Source organism: Equus przewalskii, chromosome 14 (assembly GCF_037783145.1).
Source record: "Equus przewalskii isolate Varuska chromosome 14, EquPr2, whole genome shotgun sequence".
Classification (NCBI taxonomy): domain Eukaryota; kingdom Metazoa; phylum Chordata; class Mammalia; order Perissodactyla; family Equidae; genus Equus; species Equus przewalskii.
In genome coordinates this window covers 90,061,410-90,074,729 of record NC_091844.1, presented here as the reverse complement: position 1 = coordinate 90,074,729, position 13,320 = coordinate 90,061,410, and the positions used below count along the sequence as shown (strand labels likewise).

General features: G+C 45.3%; 1 protein-coding gene across 4 annotated transcripts in view; it reads left to right on the top strand.

The window, feature by feature from the left end:
* SNTG2 (syntrophin gamma 2) overlaps positions 1-13,320 on the top strand; it is a 321,809-nt gene that overhangs the window by 125,677 nt on the left and 182,812 nt on the right. For all 4 annotated transcript variants that reach the window (XM_070571862.1, XM_070571860.1, XM_070571861.1 and 1 more), the window contains exons 5-6: positions 8,785-8,828; positions 8,931-8,972. In XM_070571862.1, the coding sequence (XP_070427963.1) occupies positions 8,785-8,828; positions 8,931-8,972 (86 nt within the window). The remainder of the gene's footprint in view (positions 1-8,784; positions 8,829-8,930; positions 8,973-13,320) is intronic.

Here is a 13,320-nt window from a genome sequence, read left to right as displayed (position 1 = left end):
TTTTAGCTCATCGTCCATTATGCTCTTGTTTTGTTTATATGCCGATCTACATCATCATCTGGGAATTATTTCCCAAAGAAACATACGTCTCTTCTAGTAAATAGACATAAATGTAAAATTTGGGGTAAGTCAGGCACTGGAAATTAATGATTTCGTCATGCTTCCCTTTCACCTGTCTGCCAAACATTGAGCTAGATGTGAAGGCCAGGTTTCTGCCGCATTAGCTTAGCTTTGTCTGTATTGTCATTCTAAACAGTTATTAATGGTCCATTTTGTAATTTAGCAGTTTTATCGTTGTGTGCATATTACAGATGATAACTCACCCCTTAGAAGGCTGGGGGTTGTGAGCCATCTGGAACCCGGACTCTTGATTGTGTTGGCCAAGTGGGGCCGGCGTGATAGTTCTCCTGATGAGTTGAGACCTGCATCCTGGAGTCAACGATGGCTTATTGCAAAAATGATTAAGACCAGCTGATGGAGCCTCTTGTTTTTGTCAAGAGAATGCCTTGACGAATCTCTTTAACATTTTATAACAAATTATCTTCGTAACGTTTAAAATACCTTTCTTGAAAGTGGGTGGTCGCTGGTTGTCATAGAAAGTCTTTGGGCCACCCCCTTACATTCGTGGGGAGCAAGCGTACTGATTAATAATTGTAGAGCCCCTGTTAATAAGACTTACAGGCAAACGAACCCATAGGTCTCAATTTCTTGGCCAGGAAAATTAAAAATTGCGCATGCGTGTGTGATCAGCCTTCCTGGGTTCCGCCTGTGCAGCAGTTCGAGTCCTGAGGACCTGTGAGGGCTCACCAGTTCTCTCAGGGGGAGGCCCTGTCACTCACCATGTGATGGACATCCCAGATCCATGGAGGAGATGCTTTAGAGCCCCTTGTTGAAATGGCGGCATAATCTTTTGCATAGTTATGTTTCTGCACATTCTGAGAATAAACTCACAATCCAAAAAGAACAATATATTTTTCTCAGTTTAATAAAACAAATCCAAATATAGTGCTATGAAATTAGATAAGAAAATAAATTTTAATTTTTCCTTTGGGACTAGTGATATTTTACAGAATGAAATCGTCTTAAGAAACGACAATGGCAGTTTCTTTCTGACACTCAGATTGTCACACCTGGGCTGCTGGGAGCCCATTTAGGTTGGTTCCTCTATCCTTTCCACACACCCCACCAAGAACTCATGAAACATTTTACTTTATGTAAAGACATGTGGCAGGCCCAGCTTTCTTGAGCTCCCTGGGAAAGTCTTGTACTCAAGTCGCGGAGCAGATATTTCTTTCCCAGAAGCTCGGGGTCCTCCTTCTGGAGATTAAAATCTCTGTCTTAGAGGTGCCTTCACGCTGCTCTTCCTGAGCCGGCCCTCGGGGTCCTGGGGCAGCACCACAGGTGCAAAGAAAGCCTGTTGGAAGGGTGGGAGTCACTTGGGAAGGCCAGTTTAGAGCTTCCTTTCTACAAATGGGTACATCTTGCAGCCCATCATCAATACTGTAATAGTTTTTCACTAAATGCTAATTAAAACCAATTTAACTATTTTCTTTGTTTTATCTAGTAACACAGAGTAGATTCGAATAATAATTACTACGAATAACAATTAATAGTAATGTTGATACAAACAAGAGGCACGGCAGTGTCGCAGCAGCCTGGGGGAGGTCCAGCAGTGAGGTGCGGGCCCTGCGTAGCGGCTGCTGAGATGATCTAACACTTGCCTGGTGTGTTCTCTGTAGAGTCAGTTTTCAGTAGAAGACAGTGTTTGGCTGGGGCCTCAGCGACCCTGCTCAGCCTGTGTATTTTGCACTCTCTCCTCTGGTGTTAGCAGGACATTGGAAAGAAGTAGTTTCAGCCCCAGAGGTCAGGACTCTCTTTCGGCCTCAGCCAGGTCTGCACGCGAGGGCCCAACTGTGGTGTGTGCACAAGTTCAGACCGTGTGGGGCAAACCACCCGCCTTCTGCTGCCTCCAGACAGATGTGTTGTGGTATCTTTCGAATCCACAAAACTGTAAAGTGAGTGCTTTCGAAAACGGCTGTAAATTTGGGAGACCGTGGTTCAAAGAGAATGCAAAAGTGACCATATTATTCAAGATCTGACATTTATGACGATCCAATTTACCTAATTTATGAAACACTTTTCTTTTTAGCTTTTAACCTCTGAGGACAACTTTTCCATTTATTTTCACCCATTTTCCTGTTTTTCTCCAAACTGTCATATATAAATATTCTCTCACTAATTTTAATATGATCTGTTCTACATTGTTCGGCCAAACGATAAATTAAACTGTAAAATTATTTAAAGTTTCAGAAACCTTAATCTTAAAACAAAATTAAAATTTGTTTAAAACATTAAAATTTTAATCAAAATTTAAAATTTACTTATTTAAACAAAATTTAAACTTATTTGTTAGGATAATATCATAATATAATATATCTTTTGACATTCCGTTTTGTGATTTAGGCCAGGTCAGAATGTTCTCAGTTACCCAGGACCCAGGGGAAAGCTGTGTAAACACACATTCCTTCTCATTCACCTTGGAGTGGAGTCACCGAGTGTATAATTTCGGATCACCCCACTGCTGTTGTTTCAACACCATGTAAATCATCTACAAAGAAACACTTCCCTCTTGGTGGTGTCATCAGAGAAGTTATATTTTTATGTGGAAGTGTATACAGTTAGTAAAAGAGAGAATGTAGGCAATCTCCTAAATTTTATCAAATCCTCTTTGACAACGTGTATGTGTCATACTGAGCCACGATTCCACTTTCCGGTTATCCGTGGTGGAGGCCCGGAGCTGGGAATGAGCAGAGGGCTCTGGAGCCCGAGGTTCCGAGACAGACCCCGGATCTGCCCTCCCCACACGTGACAGCCTGGTGGGGGTGATGATTCCACCTCACGCGGGGGCTGTCATGTGGCTGAACCAAGTCGGTGCTTACAAAGGACTCTGAAGAGTGTCTGACACATAGAATGCTCAGTAATTTTTAGTCATTATTAATCCAAACAGTAAAATTCAGAGCAGTTAATATTAAGACTTGTTAAGAAGTATTATCATTTTATAATATTACCCAGATATAACAAAAGAGTCTAATTTTACAAAGGCTGATTAATTTGCAAGAAGGAACAAATTATTTCTATTATTACTGTGCTGCAAACAATTGCATTTACATAACCTCAAATAACACTACAGATAATAGCAATTAATTTGACTTGAAAAAACAAGTTTAAAAGAAATAGAAAACATCTCATTGTACCGTTTTTGCGTGTTTGAATGTTCATATGGATTAAAATACTTGATGCAGCATTTCAATCTTAAATTATGATATAATGGCAGGATTACCATAGAAATAAACTAGAATCACTTTTCAGCTAAAATCCACAGCCCAAGCTTAATTTGACCAAAGAGTTTATTTTATTTAGGAGCATTCATTGAAATTTTAAATTAAAATCAAACTTTCCTTATTTTATTTTATTGCCCATTTTACCACTTTTTAATTTGTTTTTTTGGGACTAAAAGCGTCCCTCAAATGAAAAACATTTCCAAGATTTACTTGGAAAGTCTTTAAATGACCTTCATTCGGCGTCTGGGAGCCGATCTCCTTCCGGCTCCCTCCAATGAGCCAACACGTCTCCATCGCTGGTGTTCGACCCACAGCCCCAAGGTTCACCCTCCCTCCTTCTTACGATGCGTTTACACTTCAGCCATCGATAACTTTTTATTAATGACTACATGTAGCTGTGTGGCACACGGCCCTTTCTCTGATCCCTTAAACTATAGTTAGATTTGAACCAGAAGAAAATTTTTTAAAGTTCTGGGCCATTTTTTTTGTTTTTTGAGAAAGATTAGCCCTGAGCTAACATCTGCCACCACTCCTCCTCTTGTTTGCTGAGGAAGACTGGCCCTGAGCTAACATCCGTGCCCATCTTCCTCTACTTTATATGTGGGACGCCTGCCACAGCATGGCTTGACAAGCGGTGCCATGTCCGCACCCAGGATCCAAACCAGAGAACCCCAGGCCGCTGAGAAGCGGAACATGCGAACTTAACCGCTGTGCCACTGGGCAGGCCCCAAGTTCTGTGACATTTTTGATAACTCTTGTATGAAATTGTCTCAAGACCATTTCAAGTCGTTCTATTTAAGAACCTTGATCATTCCAGAAGTGATAAACCGAGGTTTACTTTAGGATCAGTGGTTCTAGGAAGCCGGGCTGTTGCACACACAGGCAGCAGCTGCTGCGCCAGTTTTCCACCTGGAGGACCAGGCGGTGGATGAGGAGAGATGGGCTCCCCTTTGTCTGTTGTTGAGACGACCTCAGAGTGTTACCAGCTCAGGAGCTGAGGGACTTGTGTTTCTCACAAACAGGAGAGAGAGAGTGGAGGGGAGGAAAGGAAGAATAAATCAGCAAGTATTTTCTGACCGCATTAAAGTTAAAAATATTTTCTCTTCAAACTCCTGACTTGTAGTCAACTAAGCGTTTGCACCTTTTCTTTAAGGGTTTAAATTTTTCTCAGAAACTTGGAAATCTTGTGAATGCTTTGCTGTTTACCTGGATGGCTGCGGGCTCGTGAACTCCCCTCCTCGGGAATCGTCCGTGATGGTGTGTGCACACGACCTCATGCGGGGTCCTCGGGCCGTTCTCCCTGTTGCCTGGGTTCTCACGAGCTTCACACTGAGAGCGGCCTTCGGATCACAGGCCGCCCAGGCTGGGGGAGCAGCACGCGGAGCCACGTGGGGCCTTGCTTCCGGGATCGGGTCCCTGGGCGTTCAGCTCTAATCAAGACAGAAAATGCCTCGGCTGAGCCGTACAAGACTCTTCCATGGTCTGAGAAAAGTTTTAATGAATCAGACTTTCCTCAAAGCAAACGTTCCTGCACGCAGGACATGCTGGGGGCACGCGTTGCCTACAGACCCTGAATCCCGCTTCATTTTCATCTGATTACACCTCACATCACAGAGTCAGCACCCCATTTAGGGTGGGAGCCGGTGCCCTCCATCCTGGCGGCTCCCTGGGCCCCCGTCGCAGGGCTGCACTGCTGTGCTTGGTCCTGCCCAGGGGCGTGTCCCCGGCTGCCTCCCGGTGGCTTCTGGCCATCTCAGATCAAGGCATCCTTCTGATGAAAGACAGAGCTCTGAGAAATCTCACCCACATCATGTTATCTTCAGCTGGAAGGAGGGGATCCGGCTCCCGGCAGTGCGTTTCCCACTGTCGTGTGGGATCGCAGGCACACGCGTCACCTGTGGACAGAACAGAACTCTGTTCCATTTTAGCTTTAGGGTCAGAAAAGCTTCATTAAGCTCCTTAAGTGACTGGTTACGTGCTGTTTTCCTGAGTAACGATATGTGTAATTTTAATCTGTAATTATCTCTTTCACTAGATAGTCAGTGACCTTCCACAGTTATCGTTCTGTTTTGCAAAAGTTAATGCATCTAAAACCAGAGGTTTGATCTCCCAGCTCCGTACAGACTGAGGTGAAACAAGTGCACAGTGAGAAAATCTTCTCTCTACACTGTCTCATTAAAGACCGAAGCTTATTCTCTGACACACCGCGAACGCGTTTAATGATGGCTCTGCGTCCTCTTCTAATGAGGACTGTGTTTGTCAGTCAGGCCACTCTCTGGCATCTTCAGCTAGTGGTCAGGAGCCAGAAAGCGCCTGATTTTAGACCTCAGTTCATAACTGTGGCTAAAATGGGGAAATACATATTTGGAAAGAATATGATATTTGTGATCTATGTAGACATTTAAGCTGGTGCAAGCTGATTTTCCTTTATGCTTGAAGAAGCGGAGTGGCTAGAAACTGTTGCATGTCTGTGTCTGGAATTCCTTTCTGCTCAGTTGTATTTACAGAGATTCCACGGAGCTTAACTAGGCGCTTTGAGTTCACGTGTTTATGAACAAGGACAGATTGATCCCCTCCGTGGCCCCACAGCTGGGCCTGTAGGACACAGAAACACAGCAGAAACCGTGTGCCGTGGGCTGAGACCTGCACGGGTCACCAGGCCCAAACTGGGGAGGGTCCCATGTGGGGAAGGTCATGGGCTGCGGGGACCGGCAGGGCCTCTAAGGGGCACGAGGACACATAGAGCAGCTTGGAGCGCTGTGAGCGGTGGAGTTGGGTGGAACCCGTCACGTGGGCTTGAGGGCCCTGCTCAGGTGTTCAGGTTTTGAGATAGGTGGGTGCTACTGGTAGGTGGTGTATCATGTGCTGTGCAGTGTAAGAAGTCAGTCTGACCTCAGTATGGAGAATAGGGCCCCAGGTGAAGACTCAAGTGCGTGGCTCAGTTAGGAGGTTGGTCCCACAGCTGGAGAGAGGGTGGTCTCCTGGCCTGGAGAGGGGATGGTCCCACAGCTGGAGAGAGGGTGGTCTCCTGGCCTGGAGAGAGGGTGGTCCTATAGCTGGAGAGAGGGTGGTCTCCTGGCCTGGAGAGGGTGGTCCTACAGCTGGAGAGAGGGTGGTCTCCTGGCCTGGAGAGGGTGGTCCTACAGCTGGAGAGAGGGTGGTCTCCTGGCCTGGAGAGGGTGGTCCTATAGCTGGAGAGAGGGTGGTCTCATGGCCTGGAGAGGGGATGGTCCCACAGCTGGAGAGAGGGTGGTCTCCTGGCCTGGAGAGGGTGGTCCCACTTTCTGGTTAGGGGGGTTGGGGCAGGAGCAGGGAGGCAGCGGGTTCTGGGCACCCTGGAGAGGCCATCTACACTAAGGACGAGGACTGGGGCTTCAGACAGGTCGTGAAGGGCTGGGAGTCAGACGATTCTAGGCAAGGACATGTCAAGGACAGACACCTGGACACATATTGTTTAACTAGGTCACATCATGTGTAAACTTGGAATAATTACATGTACGGTTATATATGCTCATATTTATTTAATAGATTTGTATAATTTTGCAAATGAAAGCCTTGCTGTCTAAGCTTTTAGAGACTTCATACTGACTGTGGGAGTCCTCACTGCCTGAGTTCACTGTTCACCTCGATACCGTTTTCCATAGGAACTCAGAGAATAAAAGTATCATTCGACTAAAATTCTCTGCGTGGCAAGTTCGTGCGGGTCACTAAGGGAGGGTCAGAAATGGTTAAACGGCTCTGAGAGTCCTTTACTAATGGGATGAAGTACAGGGCCTTGCGCCGAGATACCACGGCCCGTGGTCCCGCTGGTCCTGCCTCACCCAGCACCTCTCCCAGGCCTCTCCCCGTCCCGCCCCCGCCATGCCCAGCTGTGGACCCTTGTCTTTGTGGCGTCCCCTCTTGCCTGTTCTTCTTCCTCTAGGCGGGACTCTGATGTCTGTCCCTGTGGTTGGTTTCTCTCATCTCCCCTCCCCACCCTACACAATTAGGCGTCCTGCATCTGAGGTTCACAGAAGACGGTTCACACCTCTCATGTTGGGTTATAGACACCTGGATGCAGATTTTACCATCCGTAATTTCACAGAATATTTGTATCATCAGTGATCAATAATACTTGTGCTGTATTATGCGGAACTTCACCTGCTGGGCTTTGAGCCCCTGACACAGAGAGACACAGAGACAGACACAGAGAAACATAGAGACAGAGAGAGACAGACAGACAGAAGAGGGAGAGAGAGAGGGAGGGAGAGATTCTGAGAGGACTGAGGGAGCCAGAGGGAGCATGGATCATACCAGGTGGGTCGTGGAAGGTTTTCTGGGCAAAGGCTGAATTGTCAATGAGAGCTCTGTTAGTTACTAAAATCAGCACCGTTACATTCAGTAATAGAAAGGCTATATTTCGTTTTCAACAAAATTTAATACTTGTCGATAACTAGAAATAATATTAACAATTGACATTAAATATATCCATGGAATTTAAAGAGACTTCCAGTGTTAAAAGAATAGCTTATTGCTTGGTTTCCAGTGTGTAATCAAAGACATAAATTTAAAAAAATCTGTATGAAAACACAAAAATCTATAAAAATGCTTTACATTTGTGCAAATGTGTTCAGTCTTCCTGAAGGGGGTTCTCCCTCGGCCCCTGTGAGAGCAGAAAGGTTAAGTGGAAATGACACTGTAGAGATTTTATTCAAACTTTACAAAGTTTTTCTTCCCTTTTCCTTTAATATTCTCGGCATAGTCTCTTTAATTAAAGCAGTTTGTGTAAATTTGTTCCCAAGAAAGAGAGGAAAAGGCTGAGTGGCTTCTGGGATCCGTGTTTTATTGTCTGTGTAGACTTAATGAAAAATGGGAGTCAGACTTTCCACGCAGGTAATGAAATCCTTCACTGGGGGAGTGACATTTGCATTCCACACAAACGAGCCCTCAGTTTGGAAAATCACTCTCTTAATGTGCTTAAAATTAGGCATCTGTTTGCTTTTGGGGGCTGCCTGGGGCTGTGCTGCTGGCTTTTTCCCTCATCATGCACGTCTACGCACAGTCACACACGCATTGAAAAACACGTCCTCACATTCCCACATTCACACTCACTCACCACATGCGTGCACATGCACATTCATACCCACAGGCACCTTGACACACACATGCTTGCATTCTCACGTTCACACACATGCACACTGACACACGTGCTCACGTTCTCACTCACACACGTGCACACACATGCATACCCACATTAACACACACATGCACATTGACACATCTGCTCACATTCTTACATGCGTACTCATTCATGCACAGGCACGCGTGCGCACACACACACACACACACACACACACCAAGCCATTCCAGTTGCTGTGAACGTTAAGCTTAAGCAGCCACCGTAACAAAGATTACGAGGTCCTGAACTTCTGTTAACACTGTTGCCACTTTTGCGACCCTGCAGCTGACCAAACAGGGATGCTGTTTATAGGAGACGCCGTCCTACAGGTCAGTATTTTAAATGTCAATCCTTAGCTTTGTTGCATTTGAATTGTAAAGATATAGTAATCCATTATTACCCTCAAAATTCTTAATTTGTCATCCTTTCAGGTTAATGGCATTAATGTAGAAAATGCAACCCATGAAGAAGTGGTAAGTGTATTACATTTTATGTTTTTTGTTCTGTTTATTGGATATTCTTTTATTATAGTTATTTTTCTCTAAATTTATATTTTACTGAGTGTATTCGTAGACACAGAGTTTTAGAATTGGAAAAAAATAGCTGGAAAGGTTTAGTAAGTCAAGTTCCAAAAGGATTGCTATGAAATGCCTGCTGTGTCAAGTGCCAAGAGACACGTCTCACAACCATATGCAAGGGGTCTTCACAGACACTATAAAAGGTACATTTTGGGCTGGCATGGTGGTGCAGTGGTTAAGTGTGCATGTTTGCTTTGGCGGCCCGGGGTTCGCTGGTTCAGATCCCTGGTGCGGACATGGCACTGCTTGGCAAGCCATGCTGTGGTAGGCATCCCACATATAAGGTAGAGGAGGATGGTCACGGATGTTAGCTTAGGGCCAGTCTTCCTCAGCAAAAAGAGGAGGATTGGCAGCAGATGTTAGCTCAGGGCTAATCTTCCTAAAAAAAAAAAAAAAAAAAACCACAAAGACAAAAGGTAAGTTTCATTGCTCCAGCTTTAAAGAGGGGAGGATTGAAATTCAAGGGGTAGAGGAGTCCAGCTGGGGGCCTCAGGGTCGCTGGCCATGCTGAGCGGCGTCTGTCGGGATTTCCACATGCTGGCTCCCTCTGGCACACTTGTAGGTAACACACTTGCCTGGGAGGATGTCTCATGATGCACACCTCTGGCCTCTGCCCGGGTGATGGCGTGTGGCATGTGGGTCAGCGGGCATCTGCCCAGTGTTGCTTCCGTGGACATGGACTTGGCCAGTGTCAGGTCAGACTCCCACATACAAGGAGGAGTGAAATGAATATCCAGTATGGAGCATTAATTCTGGCCTTTGGGCACAGAGAAGCCCTGCAGTGCATCTGTGCAATGTGGCCGTGTGCCTGGACACGTGTGATGAAGGGCAGTGGGGGCACAGACCAACGCATGGTGCCCAGGGTGGCCCAGAGTGGCAGACGGTGATAAAGCTGGACTTGGGAAGTGAGAGGAAGGGAGGGGGAGCGGCCCACATGCAGTGGCCTGAGCTCAGCGTGGCCAGGGAAGGGGCGAGGGGGAGGGCTGAGGCGGGAAGACCACCCGGGAGCAAAAGGCTCTGTCCTGAGAGTCCCTTGCAAGGAGTTCATTCTGCCTGACGCAGCGAAATCGAGCAAGATTTTAACCTGTTGCCATCCCCCGGGGGGTGGGCGTGCCCACGTTCATCCATGTTTATCTGTCTAGTGAGCAAATTTTAGTTCCAAGTAGGGGCGGAAAGTCCTCCAATCTGCATAGCGGGATTTCCGTGAGACCAGCGCGCAGTCTGTTGGTGATCTCTCACTAGATGGGGGATTACGCGTGTGCTGCTGCTCATGCACTCGCCCGTTTCCTCGTTCAGGACGTGTGTGTCGACCCTTACCGTGGGCCAGGCACGGAGTGAAGACTCACGTGTGGGATAAACATGTTTCTTGGTCTCGAGGGTCCTACAGGCTTAGGTTTATGTTCATGGATGAAGTGTTCTCATCTATTTACTTTCTAAACTGAATATCCGTGTTAGTTTCCCAATTTCTGCAAAAGTTTGCTTTCTTAAGGTGAGGAAACACGTAGTAATTCAAAGAGAGACAGTACACCCCTTAATAACTTTCATCCCAGCCCAGGGAAAGTAAAAGGCATTCATCCAAGAAGCAAATTTTTGAGTAAATGATGTGTAAAACTTATAAATGGAGCTATTCAAATATTTGACTGATACAAATATATTTTTGAAACAAATCATAAAATTCTATGTCTACATTCTTATGTGACACAAAAGACGTGATTGGAGCACTGTTAATGAGACATATGATCTCGATTTTTCAGATTCATAAAGTTCATAAAAATATTAAATTTGTAAAAGACCTCATAAATCACTCAGTTTCATACCCTCATTTTTCAGAGTAAATTCTAGCTTCAATTAATTCTAAAAGAAAAAAAAAATGTCAGTTCTGCTCAGCACAAGAGAGCCATAAAATGAATTTTAATCACTCTACCTACTGTCTCCTTCTTTGGACAAGTTTTACTACTTTAGGGCCACAAAAATATGTTTATTCCCATAATATACAAATATATAATATGGGCATAAACACACCATCTCCCTCTTTGTGATACACTGTGTTGGTATGTAATATCATAGCAGACAAGGCAGAGAGCGAGCTGTCCCTAAGTTTATTGGGCAAATTCTGAGACATCCAGAGAAAAAAGAAAATTGATGATGGGCAGTCACTCAGTCTGACATCCAGGTGCAAAGGTTAACAACGTCTGGGAAGGAGGTGATGCAGGAGAGTGGTCCCCCTGGGGGACCTTCCACCCCGATGTGGTCTGTGGGGAGTGACGGCTGCCGCTGATCCGGCCCCCCAGCTCCCACACGCAGAACTCAGGCTGACAGTCCAGTGAGGGCCCGAGCAGGCTCTGTGCTCTGTCTATAAGGATCTCAGAAGGAGAAATGTTAGGATTTCATTTTCCTGCAATATGTTCACAAATTCTTTAAAAATCTCAAATGTCAAATTAAGACATTGTAATAGAAAATTACTTCTATTCTAATATCATAGTCTAAGTTCTTAGTTCCTATGAAAACTATTGATAAAAAGCCCCTAACTGATTAAAATTCACTAACTCATCTCATGGAACCTCCTTTTTATGTTGAGATCAGTCGTTTCTTATACATGCTTTAGTCAATAGCAACTTTTGTTATCATGAGGTCCCATGACAGATTCTAAGTTCAGGTGGTCTTGAACTCAAGAACCCTTAGTCCTTGTGTTAAAAAACAAACAATGACACGGAAGCTCAGAGCAAGATGGAACCTTCCAGATCATCCATTCCAAGCAGCAACCCCAGGCCGTACCCCCATTCACAGGAATGCATGGCAGTTCACTCTGCATCACAAGGCAGTTTATTCTGTGTGTAACGTGGCATTTTTAGAAGGGTTTCCTAATAAGACCTGAGGCTCACTTTCCTGTTTCTCCAGGTCGTTCGTTTGACAAATATGAATGAATTTTTCTTAGGCTAATTAATCCTAAAGCAGAGCATCGTATCATACGTAAGTGAAGCCTCTGCCCACACGGATGAGTGTGGGCTAACGACGGAATGAAAAGTCGTATTCAAAAAATGACAAGGGAATCATTGTTGGACTTGAAGGAGGAGTTGCTCCTTCGCCCGGCTCTGCCTCTGCTCTTGGCTCGTGGGGTCACTGGGACTTCTCTGCCTCAGGCGGCCTCTCAGCTGCTCAGGTAGTTACTCTGCCTCCTCCCACTGCTTCCTCACGTCTTCTCAGGGCTAATTGACGCAGTTCTCGTGGTCTCTGCTCATGTGAGGTGTCCAGAAGCTCCATCATCGTGAACTGATAGGAGATTGTGGCAGCCTTTCCATCCTGTTATAAGGATGAAGTACCAGATAGAGAAACAGGCTAAAATAAATAGATTAGACAGATGACAGATAGATGATAGTTAGATAGAGAGGTAGATAGATGATAGATGATAGATACGTAGACAGATGATAGATGATAAGTAGATAGATACGTGACAGCTAGCTAGATGATAGATAGAGGGTAGATAGATGATAGATAGAGATAGATAACTAATCAACAATATTTTCTTATTCATGAGTTGGAAAATTGTTTAAAGAGGTGATTCGCAAACTCACTGCACGTTAGAATCGCCTGACACCCCACGGAGATTTCAACAGATACCTTTGGTTCAGCACCACTTTGTCCTAATTCCAAGAACTCTAAATTGGTAGAGTTAAAGTCATAGAAATGGGAAACAAAACTCCTAATAAAGTCATGGATGTGGTTTACAGAAGAGGTGTTTGTGTCGTCTGGACTCCTGTTCATGCACTCATTTCTTCCATTAGGACCTGGTCAAGCCCAGTCTTGTATAAGCCCCTCCCCCACAGTAATGGAGATGCACATGTCCAACTTCTGTGGCTTTGTGGGACAGGTGACACTCAAGCCTTGATGGACAGTTATCACCTGGGATACATTAACCCTCTGTTCTGCCCGGTGGACCGTAGTGGGTGCTGGGTCTCCAGGAGTTAACATCACTTCAGATCTAGCGTCTGGAAGCTTTGCTTTCACAATGTGCGGTCACTGGTACCGCCAGTCCTTTTATGGAAGCTAAGAGGATGATTTGCAGCAAAAATGCTTGGCAGTCTTTCCTCAAGTGGACTTAGACTGTCTTTTGTTTAAGGGGCTGTGGGTCTATAAATTGACTCAGCTCCCAAAATTGATTGAGTCTCTGTGGCCCAATTGTGATAACAAGTCAAGTCTGTTCACCTGGTCTAGAGATTTATCACTTTACAGCTCAATTGCAATT